This window comes from Alternaria alternata, assembly GCF_001642055.1.
Source record: "Alternaria alternata strain SRC1lrK2f unplaced genomic scaffold CC77scaffold_13, whole genome shotgun sequence".
Lineage (NCBI taxonomy): Eukaryota > Fungi > Ascomycota > Dothideomycetes > Pleosporales > Pleosporaceae > Alternaria > Alternaria alternata.
Window position 1 is genome coordinate 633,372 of NW_017306202.1, and position 18,090 is coordinate 651,461.

The 18,090-nt window shown below is 51.6% G+C and overlaps 9 protein-coding genes across 9 annotated transcripts; 4 read left to right on the top strand and 5 right to left on the bottom strand.

The window, feature by feature from the left end:
• Positions 1-285: 285 nt before the first annotated feature.
• On the top strand, positions 286-1,129 carry CC77DRAFT_1062561 (hypothetical protein; the record flags this gene model as incomplete). Its single annotated transcript, XM_018528536.1, has 3 exons — positions 286-637; positions 689-1,005; positions 1,058-1,129. The coding sequence occupies 3 exons, from the start codon at positions 286-288 to the stop codon at positions 1,127-1,129; spliced, it is 741 nt and encodes a 246-aa protein (XP_018384833.1).
• A 166-nt stretch (positions 1,130-1,295) lies between these two features.
• CC77DRAFT_991657 (hypothetical protein) lies at positions 1,296-2,886 on the bottom strand (the record flags this gene model as incomplete). Its single annotated transcript, XM_018536359.1, has 4 exons — positions 2,710-2,886; positions 2,156-2,654; positions 1,543-2,102; positions 1,296-1,492 (listed from the first exon to the last, which is right to left on the bottom strand). Exons 1-4 carry the CDS (start codon positions 2,756-2,758, stop codon positions 1,296-1,298), a joined length of 1,305 nt encoding a protein of 434 aa, XP_018384834.1. The 5' UTR covers positions 2,759-2,886.
• A 395-nt stretch (positions 2,887-3,281) lies between these two features.
• Positions 3,282-5,694, bottom strand: CC77DRAFT_1062563 (hypothetical protein; the record flags this gene model as incomplete). The annotated part of the gene is made up of 3 exons (XM_018528537.1): positions 3,282-4,581; positions 4,639-5,584; positions 5,637-5,694. The coding sequence occupies 3 exons, from the start codon at positions 5,692-5,694 to the stop codon at positions 3,282-3,284; spliced, it is 2,304 nt and encodes a 767-aa protein (XP_018384835.1).
• A 346-nt stretch (positions 5,695-6,040) lies between these two features.
• On the top strand, positions 6,041-7,396 carry CC77DRAFT_164383 (hypothetical protein). Its single transcript, XM_018530373.1, has 3 exons — positions 6,041-6,554; positions 6,603-6,998; positions 7,054-7,396. The coding sequence occupies exons 1-3, from the start codon at positions 6,427-6,429 to the stop codon at positions 7,244-7,246; spliced, it is 717 nt and encodes a 238-aa protein (XP_018384836.1). The 5' UTR covers positions 6,041-6,426; the 3' UTR covers positions 7,247-7,396.
• Positions 7,397-7,880: 484 nt separating this feature from the next.
• On the bottom strand, positions 7,881-10,555 carry CC77DRAFT_164741 (cullin-2). Its single transcript, XM_018530377.1, has 3 exons — positions 10,395-10,555; positions 8,207-10,277; positions 7,881-8,150 (listed from the first exon to the last, which is right to left on the bottom strand). Exons 2-3 carry the CDS (start codon positions 10,241-10,243, stop codon positions 7,962-7,964), a joined length of 2,226 nt encoding a protein of 741 aa, XP_018384837.1. The 5' UTR covers positions 10,244-10,277; positions 10,395-10,555; the 3' UTR covers positions 7,881-7,961.
• Positions 10,556-11,328: 773 nt separating this feature from the next.
• CC77DRAFT_164603 (hypothetical protein) lies at positions 11,329-12,392 on the top strand. The gene has a single exon (XM_018530374.1). It carries the CDS (start codon positions 11,619-11,621, stop codon positions 12,201-12,203), a length of 585 nt encoding a protein of 194 aa, XP_018384838.1. The 5' UTR covers positions 11,329-11,618; the 3' UTR covers positions 12,204-12,392.
• Positions 12,393-12,581: 189 nt separating this feature from the next.
• Positions 12,582-13,571, bottom strand: CC77DRAFT_1051157 (hypothetical protein; the record flags this gene model as incomplete). The annotated part of the gene is made up of 1 exon (XM_018527651.1): positions 12,582-13,571. The coding sequence occupies one exon, from the start codon at positions 13,569-13,571 to the stop codon at positions 12,582-12,584; it is 990 nt and encodes a 329-aa protein (XP_018384839.1).
• Positions 13,572-13,777: 206 nt separating this feature from the next.
• On the top strand, positions 13,778-15,713 carry CC77DRAFT_164711 (hypothetical protein). The gene is made up of 2 exons (XM_018530376.1): positions 13,778-15,524; positions 15,574-15,713. The coding sequence occupies exons 1-2, from the start codon at positions 14,239-14,241 to the stop codon at positions 15,596-15,598; spliced, it is 1,311 nt and encodes a 436-aa protein (XP_018384840.1). The 5' UTR covers positions 13,778-14,238; the 3' UTR covers positions 15,599-15,713.
• A 414-nt stretch (positions 15,714-16,127) lies between these two features.
• CC77DRAFT_164662 (short-chain dehydrogenase/reductase-like protein) lies at positions 16,128-17,668 on the bottom strand. The gene is made up of 3 exons (XM_018530375.1): positions 17,406-17,668; positions 16,689-17,233; positions 16,128-16,560 (listed from the first exon to the last, which is right to left on the bottom strand). The coding sequence occupies exons 2-3, from the start codon at positions 17,209-17,211 to the stop codon at positions 16,259-16,261; spliced, it is 825 nt and encodes a 274-aa protein (XP_018384841.1). The 5' UTR covers positions 17,212-17,233; positions 17,406-17,668; the 3' UTR covers positions 16,128-16,258.
• Between the last annotated feature and the right edge of the window lie 422 nt (positions 17,669-18,090).

Sequence of the window (18,090 nt, forward strand, 5' to 3'; positions counted from 1 at the left end):
CGGTGAACATACCGCTTTATCGTCCTCCGAGACAGGGTGGTAGCAAAATGCGGTCGGACCGTCTCGTGAGGGCTATCATACAGCAGCTATGCTTCAGGGTCCGGCCATAACTTTGGTGGCAGCCGCGTCATGTTGCAGACGAGTCGTTCATCTGTCCTTCCCCGCTGCCAACATTGACTGACAGCTCGGCACAACCGCCTGGATTACTATACATCTCACACCCTGGACACCACGGATTCTTAGCCATTCAAAGTCGCGACAAACTCGCCGCAAAATCGAAACAGCATGTCAGGCCTATGCTGTCTCTGGGCAACCTTCCCAGAAGGACGTGAGGAATGGTACGAGAACGAATATCTACCATCAATCGACTCGCCAAATGCCATCCATGGCATACATTGCGAGGTAACGGCGAGCGGTATGGAGGACGAGCCAGTGGGCAAGTTAGATTCGCCGTGGCCCTATATGACCGTTTGGGAGGTGAAGTCTGTCGACCAGTCCAACAAGGACATGTATGATTTATCATACCACCCACCCAGCAGCGAGTTGCAAAGCTCACTCAAGGATCTGCGATTCGATATCCGATCATATCGAGAGATCAAGGCTTGGAAACAAGACGATTGGTCAGGTGACGGTGGTGGTAAGATCACGGGACAGGATCAAGCCGGCGATGACGGACTAATGTCGATAGACATCGAATACGTCGCAAGCGTAGCGGCAATGGAATGGAACGTGGCTGCAGACAAAGAAGAGGAGGTCTTGAAGTACTACAAAGATGTCGTCGGTCCCACAATATCTAGTTCACCAGACGTACTGCGGTTTCGCCTCTTCAAGATCGACAATGCGACAACCATGCAAGGTGCAAAGTTCGAGAACAAATCAAAGGACGAGCTACACAGTTACTTCACTCTTGTCGAGTTAGAGTCCGAGCAGTGGCCATGGGATGTGGTCGTCGACCTTGCCGAAGACGACAGGTGGAAGAATTACTTTGAGGGGCAACAAGTTGTGGTATGTCAACTATCAGCACTCGTAAAGTTGGAAGTGGCTAACAAAGAGACAGAAATGGCAGCTTGCTCATTACCTGACGAAGAGAGTCTACGGGGTGGAAAAGAAAGCCTCTTCCTCGACTTAGAAGCTGGTGGCGTTACTTATTCGACATGCTACATGCGTATACCCAGTTGGCTTCCTTGGGAAGTTCTAGCAGCTTCATACCGAGCGAACCCTTGTCTTAACGCAATACAACATTCAAAAACGTCGATCACCAGCATCATCGTGTTCAGGCAACAGAGTCGAAGAAGCTAACCTATACGCACTCGCATCTGCGTCTGACACCACAAACGCACGATATACAGTTTGTCTGCGTCACTCGCTTGTTGATACTCAGCCTCGCCTATGCTCCGTACCAGTTCTGCTGGGTCGTCTTTTTTCACTGAACCAATGTTGCGGATTGATTTATATACGCCAACCGATGAATACCCGACAAGTCCACATGCGCCTATATTCAGTCAGCTTGGCCGTTTTCATATGTATCCCAAGATTACTGACCGGCAGCGGGTTTGAAGGCCGCATTCGCAATGCCTGTTGCACATCCAGCGGCGAAACCTAATACACCGTTCTTCTCGGCGCCGTCGATAGGCTTTACCATGAGGTCTCTTATCCCATCACCAAGACCGTAACCAAAGCTCTTCATGCTGACCACCAACCCGCTTCTTAATCCAGTCACGTTCTCATACTGCCGTACCTCTTCGCCATATGCCTTGGGAAGATTATGGAAGCCTCGTGTAATACCATGCATAATCACTGCAGGGCTCTTGAGACTCGTCGTGACGATGCGCCCAAAGCCTTTGGCGGTACCGAGAGCTACTTGGCGTGCCACGTGGCCTGGGTCTTTCGTAATTTCAGAGCCCGATGACTCTATATTACCGCCTCGCTTCTCTTTCCGTTTTGCTTCGTGTTGCATTAACATTGGTGTGGTTTGCTTACCCAATTCGATAGGGCCTGCTACAAGACCGAGCATCATACCGCTTACGACATCGTAGGTAGTCAAGAACATGGCGGACACGGGGTCGGTGGGATCGCGCTTCATGTCGGCGTATTGAGAGATCCTGCAGGGGATGTCAGCTCCCGTGAGCCTCTAGTGTGTAGAAGGGTTGATTACAGCTGCAAGTCTTTTGCTTGGACGAGTCCTTCTTTAGTAAGCACTGCTGCGGCGAGTGGTGATAAAGCCATGCTTTTCCTCTTCACGAGCCATACTGCGGGTCTGTCATTGAGGATACTGCACGCTCGTACGCTAGCGAGGCTGGCAGTTGCGACAGGTTCTGTAAGATAATGTGTCAGAACTGGGGCGGCTGTTGTTCGTATTTCCGATGGGTTTCCTTGGCCTCCGACATCTTGTTGTATATAGTATTCGTATTCTCCATGGAGACTCTGTTCTTCACTCTGACGATCCGAGACCTGTAGCTGTAAAGGTTGGTCTGGGCCCGCATCGTATGCCGGTGACTGATCTGAGATTTGTGTCTTCTCGTTCCGTGTCGCTTCTGCGTCTACTGATATCTCTCCACTCGTTGCTAGGTGGGTGTACTCTGGAAGATCCATCGTGTACAGGTCGGCATTCTCCGCAGTTGGACTAACGTGCACTAAAGACGAAGCATCGCCGCCTAGGTTGCAAATTTTAGCATCTTGGTTCGGGTATTCAGGCTGCATATGACTTACTAGCAACACTTCTATCCTCATCTGCTACAATTGTGTTCACTGCAGTCATATTGTACAACTCTTGTCGCAAAGGGCCAGATCACGAAACGGACAATGTCAATTGAGACAAACTGTTCGATTCCATCAAATCTAAGGAATCTTAGAGATGTGCTTCTATAAGACCGCACTTCATGGCCACGCATTCGGTAATGTTGTGTTTCCGAAATCCTAGACGCTAAGCCAAATGTGGTAGACCTTGAGAATGGCGCAGCAGGCGGCCTGATATGCCACCAAATTCGCCTGGGTGGCCCTATTAACGAGGACGCGAATGTGCTCGCGAGGCTGGGTTCATGTGTTTATTCCTCGTCATTGTCGCGCGACTAACGCGGGGTTCGCAAGCTCTACTAAATTAGGCAATCAAAAGAAGTTGCGTAGTCTCGCATGTATACACATAAGCACAAACTATTTTGCGCAATGCTAAGCTACTCCAGAAATCCAGCGATGAACTGGACTACAGAAAAAGAGCCGACAAGAAAACTCCACACATGTCATGATGAATGATGAAACGATAAGATACATAGTTAATGAGACACCTACTCCGTCCTCTTCTTCCCAACAGCTTGCGTTACATGTGCTACCATGAGAACGGGACCATGTATGAGCAATGGTGACCATTCCTGATCGTTCCGCTCGCTTGATCGACTACCTTCTTCACCGCTCGCAAGAGACTGAACCTCCCTATTCAACACGGAGCCAGAGCGATGGGTATGTACAGAGCTCCGACTACCGTGCATACTATGGGCGGCGCTGGATGTCCCATAATCGCGCGACTTGTGCGTTGGAGCAACAAGTGGTGTTGTCGTGCTGGCAGGTGGCATCGACTCTTGTGTTGGATGGTTGTTTGCGGCTTCCGAGGATATCTCCAAACCATCAGCAGATGCGCTTGCGTCTGTTAGATCATTTTGCCCCGTGGGTGTGACGGCAGAAGCTGCTGGTGTATCTGAGCTGCGACGAGTAGATGTCGCCGATCCCACCACGAATGCATCTTCATTGATGTCGTCGCTTGCAACAAGAGCACCTGTCGCAGAACCACTTGTTGAGCCATTGCTCCTCTTTGGGAGTATCTCTCTCGCTGAACTGATAGCGCTGTGCCATATCTGCCCGTAAGTCTTGAGCTCTACACTCAAGAGGAAAGTGATCGGCAATACAGAGCACAATAACCAAAATGGCCACAAGCGTATGTTTACGTGTCCAGCGGCACGAAATTTGAAGAGACCGCACATATCCTCCGCGAATTCATCGACAGTGTTCTTGTAAGTGTCTTGATCATGATCTTCTCCACTCGCTAGACTCCATGCGTCGAACTGAGCTCTCGCCAAAGATGTCTTGAACATATGTTCCGCTTCGAGCTCCCAGTGGTTATTGGCTAACGCCTGTGACCTGGCTTCACCAACACGCTGCTGCGCCAGGAGACTGCTCCCGAGTCGTAGTTTGATGGAATCGTAAGTGTTGGACTTCTTAAGTGCATTTACCATGAACCAATACGCTGGATCTTCGGCAATGTGTGATACTTGGTCTGGTATCTTTTCATATTCATGCCAGCAGTATGTGTTTGTTGGGTCGCAGAATTGGGTTTCGTCTATGCATGCAAATGCCCGTGATTTCGGGCTTGAGTTCTTGTAGTACTCGACGGTGCCATCTTGGAACTTGTATGGGTCGTCGGCTGGAAAGATAGGGTCGATGCTCTTTTGGGTATAAACAATGTGCAGAGCTGTGATGAAGACGATCGTGAGTGTCTTGGTCCTTGATTGAGTATCAAGTCCGGGTGCTTTGAGACTCCTATGAGGCTGATAAAAGTCGCAGCTAGGTATACCCAGAGATGTAGCGAATGTACTGTAAGTTCATGAAAGTTAGTAGAAAGCCGTATCATTGGGACCTTTGGAAACTTACTTCAAGCGATAAACTGGCGCCAGCCATTCGAAAGGGTGGCCCACAATTCGCATAGTATAGTCCGTCAACAACTCCGGCGTTCCCTCACACTTGTCATCAACATTGTAGAGTTTACCATATTGGTATAGATATCCACGATCGACCGGACTATTGTAGAAATGCTGCACGTAAGGCGGTTGGTCACTTAATGGAGCGCATGTCGTTGTGCGCCGAAAAGTGTAAGTGGGGTTGGCGTTGATACCTAAGAGACTGGAGTCTAAGTAGCCCGTATCGAACGTGACTGCTTTACCAGGTAATGCGCCGAAGCGACATATTTCGTTGTCATCAAACGGACAAGATGACGGACTGACATTGTACCGCAGGGTCGAGTTGTAGAAGAAGTCGCACGTCATAGCCTTGCCCTTTTTATCATTGCCCCAATCATAGCATTCTTGAGCATAGATCGCTGCTCGATTTTCTCTCTTTACCATCAGGCTATCAACACGAGAGGCCTGCTCCTCGCCCCATCTTTCATTGTCATACTCGTAGAGACCACAAGTCTCTGATGCTAGTAGGCCCATGCGATTTGTCGTCATCTTATCCGTGAGGATGGAGCTTGCGATAATCTGGGAGAAGAAAGCAAAACACAAAGTGCTGAGGACGAAGAAATAGAAGAACTGGTGTCGAATCTCGAGTTTTGATTCTTTCTGGCGGAAGGCGTCATAGAAGCGTCGTAGCATCTGCCGTCCGGTTTTCGCGTCGTTCATGAGCCTTGTAGGTGTCAAAGGCTGTACCTCTTCGTCTCGAGGCGGATTTGACGTTTCCCTTCCGGAAGAGATCCATCTTGCAAAGCCCAGGAAACTGCTAACGAATATTCGAAATATGTAAGGTGTGCTAAGCGTAAGGCAGATGGCCACAGCGACTTTGAGCCATTGGGCTTGGTTGTCGCTTTGTAACCACTGAATATCTATAAAACGCCTCAGGGTAGTTTTGTACGTAAGGCTTCGGTTACAACGTACGATGATGGTTGCTCTCATCTGTCCAACGACCGGTTCGTGGCCCAGTGAGAAGCGACATTGGTTCAGCTTATACTACACAACGTGCGAATACGATTAATGTATATGAGGATACGCAAGCTCGGTCGTAGAGTGGCTGGAGACAGTCTTGTACGATGCAAGTAGTTCACCATTCGGAAACCACTGGCGACTTCTGGAGGTTCATGTTCTCGCTCGAATGTGAAATAGGGGACGTGGCGACGAGTAATCGCATCGCCTGGACTCTTCGTCCAACGATCGTCTGTAGTCCCTAGATCTGAGATAGGGACCTCCTAGGGTTCTAAAGAATCAGGCTGGTGTTGCTTGCTTGTGAGACGTCAGGTGCCACGAGTCTTGCCCGGATTCGCCTAAGAGCTAGGCTCCCATTCAGATGCGCCTCCACGTGATGCTAAGGGCGACTACAACTCTGGGGTCGACTGATATAATACGTCTGATATTTCAAAGACTATCGCGCCGCTAAGTCGCATTAGCCTCTCGAAAATACTAGTCCTCAGAACTCGTGGCATTGTGTCAGCCAACAACACGGATCATATTTACTTCTTCGATTTACGACTGGATATCGATCCTCGATGTTCTCGTCTCGGCAGATTGTGACGTGGCCAGGATGAGTGGCTGATATTGGCTAACCAATTAGCGAAGAAAGCCTCCGCACCGAAGGACCTGTCGGCGGCAGGTGAGCCTCATTCGCAACGGGTAGTTTAGGCAGGGCGCGCCCCGCCTATGTTTTGCATCAATTCGAAAGCTGTCGTCGGTAATGGCAAGCCCTCACGGACCAACTCCCGGGGGGTGGTCGTTCGACGCGCAGCGAGGAACTTACTACCAGTATGACGCGCAGAAGCGCCAGTACGTGTACGCTGATAGCCTAATCGTACCGCAGACTAGGCTCGTCGCCTTGCTGTGTGCTCCAACACAACGCTGATGTGATCGTAGTTACTCGAAACCGCATATTGTCGCACCCGCACATCGAGGATACGATCAACCAATGCATACAAACTATGCACCTCCACCACCACCTCCACCTCCTCCACATCATCCACCTCCTCCACATCATCCACCTCCTCTCCCAACCTACTATTCAGATAGGCAGACTTACGTGAATACCGCTCCTCCATCACCATCTCCTCCACCTCCACCTCCACCAAGGGATGTCAATCTATCCACTACTTCTCCGCAGTACCACTCAAGTGGGTCAAGTTATGTACCCATGCCTTCGCGTTCGCTTGAGTCAGGGTATCCGCCAAGAGATCCTCGCTATGTGCAGGCATTACCCAGCTTGCAATATGGTCAACTTGCACATCAATCCCACTTGGCGCCCCCTTCCCCCTAGTAAGACCTTACCTTTCGTACTGCGAAACTCTGATAGTGTCTGATTAATTACCAGCATCGCAACAGGGGCGTATAGCAATGGTGGATCGGGTGATGACCAAAACGATAGAAACCGGCACGGTAGAAACCATTTCCAGGACAACAATCCCCCAGCAGGCGGGGGTCAGCCAAACCGTCACGACCGCATAGACGACGGCGACGAAACTCAAGCACTGCCGAGGTATTATTTCCCCCCGGACGGCGGCTGAGTAGCACTGTGAATGACGTTCTGGTCAAATTCCTTTCTCTTTCTTTGTAACGATTTCGACGCGCATTCCATATCTTCCCTCCCCGCATCGTCGCTGGCGATGACCGCTTGCATAACCGTGCTGTTCATACTGTAGGACTTCTAGGATTTCTGACGATGTTGCAATTTGTTTGCGATTTAGCGTTTGAGGAGCTAGGTTTCGTAAAGCGAGCAGCATTTTCAGGAGTTGATGGCGTGTTCTGGTTAAGTGAGCTGGGGAATGCGAGGACAAGGTAGGAAGCTGGGTTTTGGTGGATCGCGCTAGACGGGCCCTGAATCGGCCCACTTTATCACCTCCAAACAAAGTTCCAGATAGTGCGTTAGCGTATCAAATACATCACCAAGCAAGTACAGACGACGTGATGTAAGAAAACCATGTCTTCTTTTGTGAACTGTCTCCGGACCCTACATCCATCTATCATTCAAGAAAGGGATACCAAACGCACTGTCTGTTGGGCGTTTAACAAATACCTCATGAAAGCCCCATCCCACACGCCTTTCCCACGCGGTACCTAACTCCGCTGCCATGAATGAAACGCCCGAATGATACATCGAAAAAGACGATGATGGTGATGATGATGACGAAAGCCTAACCCGTGAAATAGAACCCGTTACTCGTCACTCAAGATGCCTTCCTTACGTGCTAACCTTTGGATCGCAAGCTACGTACCGACCACTTATGCTAGATAACCGAGCTCATCTGCCTCTAGACGCTCCAAGTACTCCTTCTCGAGCAGGATGTCTATGCACTTCTTGATATCAGGAACACGGGGCATAAACCGATTCTTGATTTGCTGGATGGTCTCAGAGACCAGCTGCTGGTGCTTCATCTTCTTGCGGGACTTCATGATACGCACAATAGCCGACTGCAGAGATGTTAGCATGACGTTAACAATGAAAAACGTAAGCGATGGGTACATGCCTGAATGAGTAGCTTGCGGTCCTCTTCAATCGTTTTGTGCGTATCCTCGGCCTCGGCCTTCTGCTCAGACTTGATACCAATGTTCAGATTCATCTTCACCTTTTTGGTCTTAAAGCCGGTGTTGAGCTTGTAGGAAGTACCAGACTCCGGCTTCGCGCCCTCAGGCTGAGCGAGGAGAACCTTGGCCTTGATGAAGACACCCAAGCTAGGGTCAAGAGTCTCCTTGTTCAACTTGGTGGACTCAGCAATATCATCGTAAGAGACAGTGTCGCTATCGTTAAACAGCAACATGATGGCCATCTGGTAGGTCGAGACCTGGAAGGTTGGAGATGTCTTCAGGTTCGCAACCTTGCAGTAGTTGGCCTTGACCTCACCCTTGCACAACTGCCATAACCAGGTAAGCTTGCGACCTTGGTGCTTGTGGTTGTAAAAGCGGGCGAAGCGGTCGTAGGTCTGGACGATAAGTTGCGGCGGGGTGAACGGTGTGGTGGGTGGGTTCAAAGGCCAGAAACCAGTACCGAGGATGTGGTACGAGGCGTCGACGCTAGTCTTGAGGTCTGAATCGTCCAAGTTGTTTGACTGCCATTCCTTAAAGGCAGTATTCAAGTCCTTGGAGATCTGCATATCTTGGAACATGCGCTGGAGCTTGTTGGTGTATTCAAAACCACAAGCCTCCTTCAGCTTTGAAATCATGCTCGTCTCGGCGTCATCGGATGCGGAAGTGGTCTGGACTAGACGCTTGGCCAACATACGTGAGTAGAACTTCTGGAATACGTCCTTGTCTTCGATGTATTTGAAGACAGTCATGATTTGTGTCAGGAGCTTCTCCATGTCGTCCTCTTCGCTCATCTTAGCGTTGGAGCGCTTCAGCAGAGTATCGGTATACTTTGCAAGAAGCTCAGGCGACTTGTTGGAGCCCGACTTGCAGATCTTGTTCCTGTTGACGAACTCTCGGCAGGCGTTATCCAACGAGCGAACGAACTCCGACTCTCCGTTGAAAGCCTTGTTGACGAGTGCTTGGTACTGCGTGTGGACCTCAAGGAGGGCTTCGACGTATACCTTCGGCTCCAAATTTTCTCCGTCTTGCGCAATCTTGTCAACTGCAGCTAGACCCGCCTTACGGACGTGGTTCTCGAAACGCAGGCGCAGAGGATCAAGACCCTCGGGAATACGAGCGAGGAGCTTGTACATGCGGCCCAAGTCCTCCTCCTTGTCGTGATCAAGAAGGATCTGGAACTCCTCACGGAGAGCTTGTGAATGGCTGGTGATGAGCGACTGCTCGCACGTCCGCATCAGAGGTGACATAATCTCGTTGAGCAAGTACAGCGGTACACGCTCCTTTTCCTCTTCCAGACGGATTTCTGCCTTCTTCATGTATTCGACCACACTGTTCTCCGCCAAAAATTGCTTGGACTCATTGTCGTAGTACTGCGCGGTGGCCTCCAGGAAGGGCTTTTCAAAGTATTCCTTGTAAACATCCAGTGTCGACTTGGAGCTATCGGCCTCATCCAGACCCAGCGATACGAAGGAGTCAACGACCGACTTAATCTGGGACTGTTCTATAGTCTCGCCGTTTCGCTGCTTCTCGACCAACTTGAGTACTGAGCGCATGACGCTCTCCTGGCTGCCCGTGAACATGTCCTCCTTCCATCGCACCAAGTGAAGTGTATAGATGTCGTAGATGTGTTTCTTGCCCTCATCCATCTCGCGCTTGACCCAATGGCGGTTCAAGTACCGGAACAGATGGTTGTTGTACTGGCCAGCTGTTGTGTAGCGGTTCCACTCCTTGATGTAGAAGTGGAGAAGCGCTTCGTCAACATGTTGCCGTGAAGCTGCCTGCACCTCAGCGAGATGCGCCTTCAGGTATTCGATCAAGTGCTGGTAGAGGTCTTCTCCGAGAAGATGGGCACCTCCACGGTTATTGGCGGCGTGGAACGACGAGCCGGCCACGGCCTTTTGGGCGGTACAGAAGTTGTGGATGGCGGTGTAGAGGCCCATGTACGTCTTCATGTCAACACCTTCGCGCAGGTTGGTCATAATCTTGTCGACACCGGCTTCGAGGTACTTCCATCTGTGAGCTGTTAGCTTTTGGTCGAGCTCTACGAGGACGTATGGAGTGGGGTCGCTCTGTTGTGGCCCATCCTGTGATGACAGCCCTCGCCTGCGCTCACCGCAGCGGACTACATACCAGCCTTTGGCGACGTCACCGGAGCTTACCAAGGTCCCCGCAACTCGCAGCGTTGGGCAGAACAACACGCTGGAGGAAGGGAAAGAACTTACGTTGCATTTACATCGTCCTTAGCCGGGACGGGTGGCATACCAGAAGCCATCGTGTGTTGTGTCGTCGCGTGCTCTGGGGCACTTTTCGGAGGCGACTTCTTGCGCGTGAGGAACTTTATTGTCGGAACCGCTGTGTCGCAGACAGGCGGATTATTTATCAACTGCTTTAGGCGCTACTGCAGTTGATGTCTTGGGCGGAGGGACTTCTACGGGTGCAGAAGGTAGTTGTGGTGAATGGCGCGGTGAAGTGGAGGGGAGTTGACTATGGAGCGGGCGGGGAGGCTTATGAGGTACCAAGCGGTAGATTCCCGCGGAATTTGGTATAAGCGCCTCGAAATTACGCGAAGCACAATGCAGAGGGAGAGGAGTAAAGTAAAGGTGCCTGGACAAAGAGGCGGCGGCGTATTGATATGGATTCACGTCGATGTTGGTTCATACTGTTCAGGCAGCACCGAGCTTAGGTCTTGGCATTTGCAAGGGTGTGGTTCACGCTGCCTTGCACTAGCCGCTGTACATCGCGAAGTTACCGGAATCTTTGTCAGCTGGAGATGAGTTTTTTGTATTTGCTCGCCGAATTCTCCCTTGCCCGCGCATGGACAGGATGTTGTTGATGGTGGCTCAAAGACAAACTCATACCTACGTGTCCAGTGCATGTTGCACTACTGCAGTACAGCTCATTACCATTCTATCACGGTTGCGACCCAATAGCACCTTGGAAGCCTAACCTCATCCCCTTTGAACATACTAGAGGATATTGAGTGACCAGCGATTAGATCTTCTGATCAGTCTTTTTCGCACCTGGCCGTTCGGTCTGATGGGACTTCTCATCGCGGGTGGCGAATGCTGATAAAACCTAGTCAGTCGGTATACATGCTCAATGCGACAGAGCTCGGGCTCCAACGATACAGTTGTACGCATGCTCTTGGCATGGAAACCATTTCATCTACGGCAGCTTTCAATGGGTTTCTTATACCTTTATCTAGGCTTCCAGACCGATGACGTCTTTGTAGGATCATCATCTGCTATGTCATATCAATAATTGGGCTTGCGATTTCCTTTCCTACCAACACGCTCTATTCCATATCAAACCCTAATTTCAAGCACCAATCCCACCACTCATACATCTTTCAAAATGCCGTCTTTGAACCTGACTCCCCTCGCCTCCCTCCGCCTAAGCACCCACTACATCCCCACACACGCTCACATCCCCAATACAACGCCACATAGCCATCCCCTCTTCATCTACCACTCTGCTTTTCCTCCCTCAACCTCAGCCTCCACATTAGAGTCGCACCTCCCCACCAACAATCTTTCTCCACAATGGCGTTACACAATGTACACCACGACGCACTATCATAGCACCACACATGAAGTCCTCTGTGTATTCAACGGCCGTGCAAAACTATCGTTCGGCGGGGAATCTAACCCTGGGAAGGTCGAAACGGAGGTCAAAGCCGGAGACGCTATTGTTGTGCCTGCGGGTGTCGGGCACAGATTGATTGAAGATGTCGAGGGTGGTTTCCAGATGGTTGGCAGTTATCCGAAGGGATGTAGTTGGGATATGTGTTATGGGAAGCAGGGAGAAGAGAAGAAAGCGGAGGCGGTGGGGAACGTGGAGTGGTTGGAAAAAGACCCCTTGTATGGGAATGATGGCCCGGTGACTTGGGCTAAGGAGAAGCTCGAGAAGTTCTGTCGGGGGGACAAGAGTGAACTGTGATTGTGTTGGAGGTGTCTTGTAGCGCCCTTATCACTATTGCAATACTACATCTCACTGTGGCGGACAGGTGACTTCAACAGTAAGGTCCCCTAGCAGTATACTGATTCCATGAACGAGAGCTCCTAGCCTGGGGCCTTGTACGATCTGCTGACACAGTCTCTTCTAGGGGTCGATTTACTGAAGGTACCTTAGCTGCCACACTACCAAAGATTACACAAGATTGTTTATCATATCTCGAACTCGTTTCATAATGCATCCAATCATACAGATGCAAACTCTTCTAGTGGTATAGTACAAACATAGTCTCCCAACGCCCATGCTATGTTTACAGATTTTGAATCAACCATGATATCGTACATCATCAGCACATAAAGGGAATCATGACTTGTTCGCTTGCTTGGCCTTCTCCTTGGCCTCCTCAGCGACATCTTCGGCCTTCTCGTGTATCTTCTCTAGGATATGCTCGGGCAGTGCATCTTTCGCCCTCATACCATTGCCTCCGGTCGCCTTCTCCTGCTCCAGCTTTTCTGATTCCAGCTCTTCTTTTGACTTGATTGCCTGTTCGACCTGCCAGACGGCGCGCTCGATCTCGACCTCCATATCGGGCAGATCGAATTGCTCAGCAAGGAGTTTTCCGTTCCACCGTTGGAGAACCATGACGTCCTTGGTCTCGTTGTTGGTCTGCTGGTGCACCACGTCTGCGACCTGCTGCGCTTGTTGTTCGGTGGGGTTGGGAGCGGCGCGAGAGAGTGCACGGGTAGGGTACATGAGTCCGGCGGTATAGAGTTGGTCGAGTATGGGCGATGGAGCGGGCTTGGGGAGGTTGTGCTTGAGGAGGAACTCGAGGTGCTTGGAGCCGCCGAGTGCTTTCCAGTGACTCCATGCTCGGTAGAGGACGTAGAAGAAAGGCAGGTTGGGAATGACGGGTACGAGCATGAAGGGCGCGGTGAAGGGCATGATGATGACGCTCCAGATCAGCTTGCTCCGATGCATGTTCTGTCTTTCTTTGGCCAACTTTTCCAGCAGCCCAGATACCCTCTCCTGCGGCAGGTACTTGCCCGGGAACAGGACCTCATATTTTGTCTTTCCGTCCAATATGTCTTGTCTTCGCTTGGCCGATAGGGCGGGTATCGTCTTGAGTCCCCATTCTTCGTAGGGTATGCGCTTCAGGGCCTCGTTGCCGTAGAAGGTCACCTTCTTCTTCCAGTCCCAGATGGCCTTTTCGTCTTTTTCCCATGCGACCCATGTCTCATTGGCCTTGATGGTGAGCTTGTCATAGTAGGAGCGGTCCTTGGGAGCCTTTTCATGCAGCTTCTCGCAGTAGATGAGGGAGCGACGGGTGGATATGGGCAGGAGGAAAAGACGCATCGTGGGGTTGGCGGGGGAGTGTTGGCAGAATTGTCTTGTCGGTGGTTAGGTAAGCGCGCGCAATGGCGCAGGTATTTAACAGAGTCGGACGGCGAGTGTGTAGAACATGACGCGGGCGAGACTGTGGCGTACCAAGGCAGTGCAGGTGAGGTGGCAGGCGGTGCTGGGATGTCTAGCCGTGGCTGTGTCGTCGAGAATTGACGAACAAGCAAGCTACCGAGGGCGGACCCATGACCTCACGGCGGCGGACTAAAAAGATGCCTGCCAGCGCGCAATCCCTGTTTCCCTGATCGACGAACAAGCTTGTTCGCAATCTCCCATGGCCTGCCCACGGGCCTCAGCGCTCCACTACCCCCAGGCGTACCACCAAACTCTAACATCTACTATTGCTGATTACAGTCGCTCGCTCGCTTTGTCTTGTTTATCCCGCACTGTTGCTCTCCCATACACACCCTAGCCCCGACATGGTGTCGTCGCGCGTCGTCTACTTTGCTCCCACGTAATCTCCCCCGGTGCTGATTCACTGCCAAGCCCACGAAGCTTGCTCCTAGGGCGCGACACCTAGGCTGGTGCTTGGTGTTTAGGTGAAGGGACCCGCCGGTGCTTGGTGTTTTGGTAAAGGGCTCCGCTGGTGCGACGAGGACGCCCCTCACATCTCCCGACAAGAATGACCAGCACGCCCATGGTCGACCCCAATGGCAGTAGCAGCAATGGTATTGGCACCGGCACCGCTGGCACGACAGCTGGCACCCACCTCCGCCCAGACGCGGCTGCCAACCGCAGCAGTCAGACATCCCAGGCCTCGACTCTGAACTCGTCCACCACCGCCACCCAACAACACCGCCTGCTCCCCTCGCCCATTCCGCCGCCTACCGCCTCCTCCTTCAACTCGCAGCGCCGCCCCCAGTCTCGAGTCAGTGCCGTGTCGGACAACTCCAAGGACAGTCAGGACGGCGTCCCCGTCCGCAAGAGCCACTCGCAGTCCATCTCCAGCACCCCTCGCACGCTGGCGTCCTCTAACCGGAGCATAACCGCGAGCGCGGAGAACAGGGAGAGACAGCGCGCCGTCCGCTCACTGCCGCCCTGGGTCCAGTCGGCCGACGAAGAGGACAATGTCGACGCTACCAGCTTCCTCCTACCACGAACACCCACCAGTGTCCGCCATGCCAACCACAACTTCTGCCCGACTCCAAAGTCTAGTGTCCCGGGTCGCAAGTTCGACCACGCTCGCGAGGGTGCGCCCGTGACCCTGTCGACGCCCGTCAGCGACAGCGCCCCCAAGTGGAAGCAATTCACCCAGGCGTCCAACCTCGACCGACCCATATCCTCGCGCGGCCAGATTGTAGACGATGACTGGCTCAAGGAGAACATGCCCGACCTCGAGCAGAAGTGGGAGCCTATCGACAAGGACCATGGCGACGAGCACATCAAGGGCTTCTGGCTCTTCACCTCGGAGAAGAGAAAGCGCCGCCTGATGCGCTTCCACAACACCGTCATGAACCACCCTATGGTCCCCGCCCTCTCCCGCTGCTTGATCCTCGTCTTCTCCATCCTTGCCCTCTCCCTCGCGTGCTCCATCTACCGCCACTCCGATAACAACGGCTGCAACAATAATTCGTCGACCTGGATGGCTATACTCGTTGACATTGTGGCCGTCCTATACACCATCTACATCACTTATGACGAATACACGTCAAAGCCTCTCGGTCTGCGGTCGCACAACGCCAAAATGTCACTCATCTTCCTAGACCTAGCCTTCATCGTTTTCGAGTCTGCCAACCTTAGTCTGGCTTTCCAGGCCCTGACAGACGACAAGTGGGCATGCGTTGAATCAGACAGGACAAATGCCTGTCCATACAGACAGAGCATTTGTGAGAGACAGAAGGGCTTGACAGCGACTCTGCTGATTGCCCTGCTTGCCTGGATTGCTACTTTTGCTATCAGTACTCTGAGGTGAGCTCCTACAGCCTCCCATGTCATCATTACCCACTGACATCCACAGGTTGATCCACCGTGTAGCGAGGTAGTACCTCACACACCTCCATACATTCTCCTACATTCCCTCGGCCCTTGTATCATGCCATCCGTATCCTCGCACTACATTCCAACCATCCAGCTTGACTGATCCGCATTTGCCTTAGTACCAAAGAGCACGACGACCTCTTGCGTATGTCGGCCTTGTCTCCCCGGCGGCGATACCCTATACGTTCGCACTCTCTCCGTTTTCCTAGTCGACTCCGTTCTCGTACTCCTTCTATTAGGTCTTTTTACTCTTGAAAGCTAGCATAGCTATGGCGTTTGGGTTTCCTAGTCCTGCATTTCCCGCATTGGCGATTTTCTCTCCTACGTTAAGGTTTCTCCATTGGCCAGATTGAGTAGGTGTATATAGGGTGCTTTTTTGGGATACCGGACGGCCTAGAGACATAGCATAGTACAGAGAGAGATTAGTATAAACCCCCTAAAACAATGAAACAGGTCAAACACTCCTAACCACCAAGAAGCTCGTTACTATCAAATTGTATTCCGGAGATATATATTCTGAGTTTCTTCATAGCTTCTCAATGTAAGAGGTTTTGTGTATCCTTACTGTCAGCTTTGGCTAAGTATTATTCTGAACACAATGCACTGGAATTCCCGTCTCATATCCCAGCAGCCAGTCCTCCGAACGCTCCCCAGTTCCAAGCCCCTCACATAGAACTAAACCCACCATCGACCGGCAGTCCTATACCAGTGACCCACGCGGCATCATCACTAGCCAGAAACACCGCCGCTTTGGCAATATCTTGGGGCGTGCCTAATCCTCCAAACGGATGTCGTTGTTCTACAATCTTCTTCTGCTCTGCTGCTTCAGGCGTGAGCAACCCCGAGATGAAGGCTGTAGCTGTAAACCCCGGGCAAAGAGCGTTGACATGGACGCGGTATGGCGCACAGTCTTGTGCGGCGGCTTTTGTCAGACCGAGGACAGCGTGTTTAGATGTCACGTAACCAGCTGCCATTATCGTTAGTTATCCTCCTTCTCTTGTCGGTGATGCAACGCCTCATCCCAGGACCCACCACTCCCCCACCACATAAAACTCAAAAACAAACATGGGAGGAGAGAAAAACAACGCAACTTACAGATACCTATCGAACCCCTCATCCCATAAACACTACTCAGATTGATAATCCACCCTCTATCACCCCCAGCCCCTGGCTCCTGCCCCACCATCTGCTTGCTCGCATACTTGGTCCCCCAAAAAACACCTTTAACATTCACATCAACCGTCTTGTCAAAAGCATTTCCCTCGTAGTCCCAAATAGGTCTGCTCCCGTGCTCACCCGCTTCCATAGCAATACCCGCGTTATTTACCATGATGTCGATCCTACCGTACTCTTTCACTGTGGCTTGGATCAGGGCTTCGACTTCGGTGGAGGAAGTGGTGTTGCATTTGACAAAGATGGCTTTGGCACCAAGCTTCTGAACGGCTTGGACGGTGGTTAAAGGGGAAGTGTCTGTAGCATACTCTTGACGGGCGGTTTCGTGGAGGTCGGAGCAGACTAGTGAGGCGCCTTCTGAAGCGAAAGCTAGGGCTGTTGCGCGGCCTATACCGGATGAAGCACCCGTTATAACGGCAATCTTGTTTTGGAGGCGACCGGGCATTTTGGTCGAAGTGGTGGGGTAGCTATAGATGCTTAGTGTGAAGGTGGTTGAAGTTATTCTTTATCAGTTTCTGGTGTAAGTGGGGGACCCGAGTATTTTATATTGGGAAAACACTCGACACGGGTGGTGACAGGAGAATCAGTAAGATGCAAAAAGTGAATAAATTCGAGTAGCGGTACATGTACTTATCTTACCCAGGTAGCTCTCTAGCAAACGGTCTTACTTGGTGAGGGGCTAGCTTATGCGGAGAAGGTACATCCTCGGTCCTTAAAAGGGCGCTTTGCAAATAGACCACGAGCAGCAATCTTTGACTCGTGGCTTTCCGTGGAATGTAAGCCAATGCAGGCACCTGATCCCAGATCGTTTATTATCCGCACGGGGCGCCCGACAGCCCTAGATTGCGATTCGCGCAAAAGTACCGTATGTTGGAGCAGGGCGGAATGTGGCGCTTACTATCAAGCTGACATGCTTCGTAGAAGGGGTATATCTTTCGTCTATTTGCCTGCCTGGTGGAGCTGAAAGGGCGGCCTTTTGTATTACGCGTGTAGGAATGCGTGTGTGTCCGTAAGAAGCAAATGGTAGGATGTCACATATCGCACAGGACCTGGTAGAATCCAAGGTTCTGGAAAAAGCTAGGCTGAAGACTACTCGGAGACTGACAGACCTGGATATCAAGCGCTTTAAGACATTATACTAGCGGTGGTTACGACCATGTAAAGCCGCCGGAAGTTTGGGATGCGTACATGGTGGGGTTCATGTCGTGGGGCAATGATACCTGGACAGGGTCCAGCCCACCAGCCTTGCATGTACGTCATAGTGTAGATTTGCTTTGGACAACAGAACGTTTCGGTGACCTGTTCGCAATCCTGGAGACTGTAG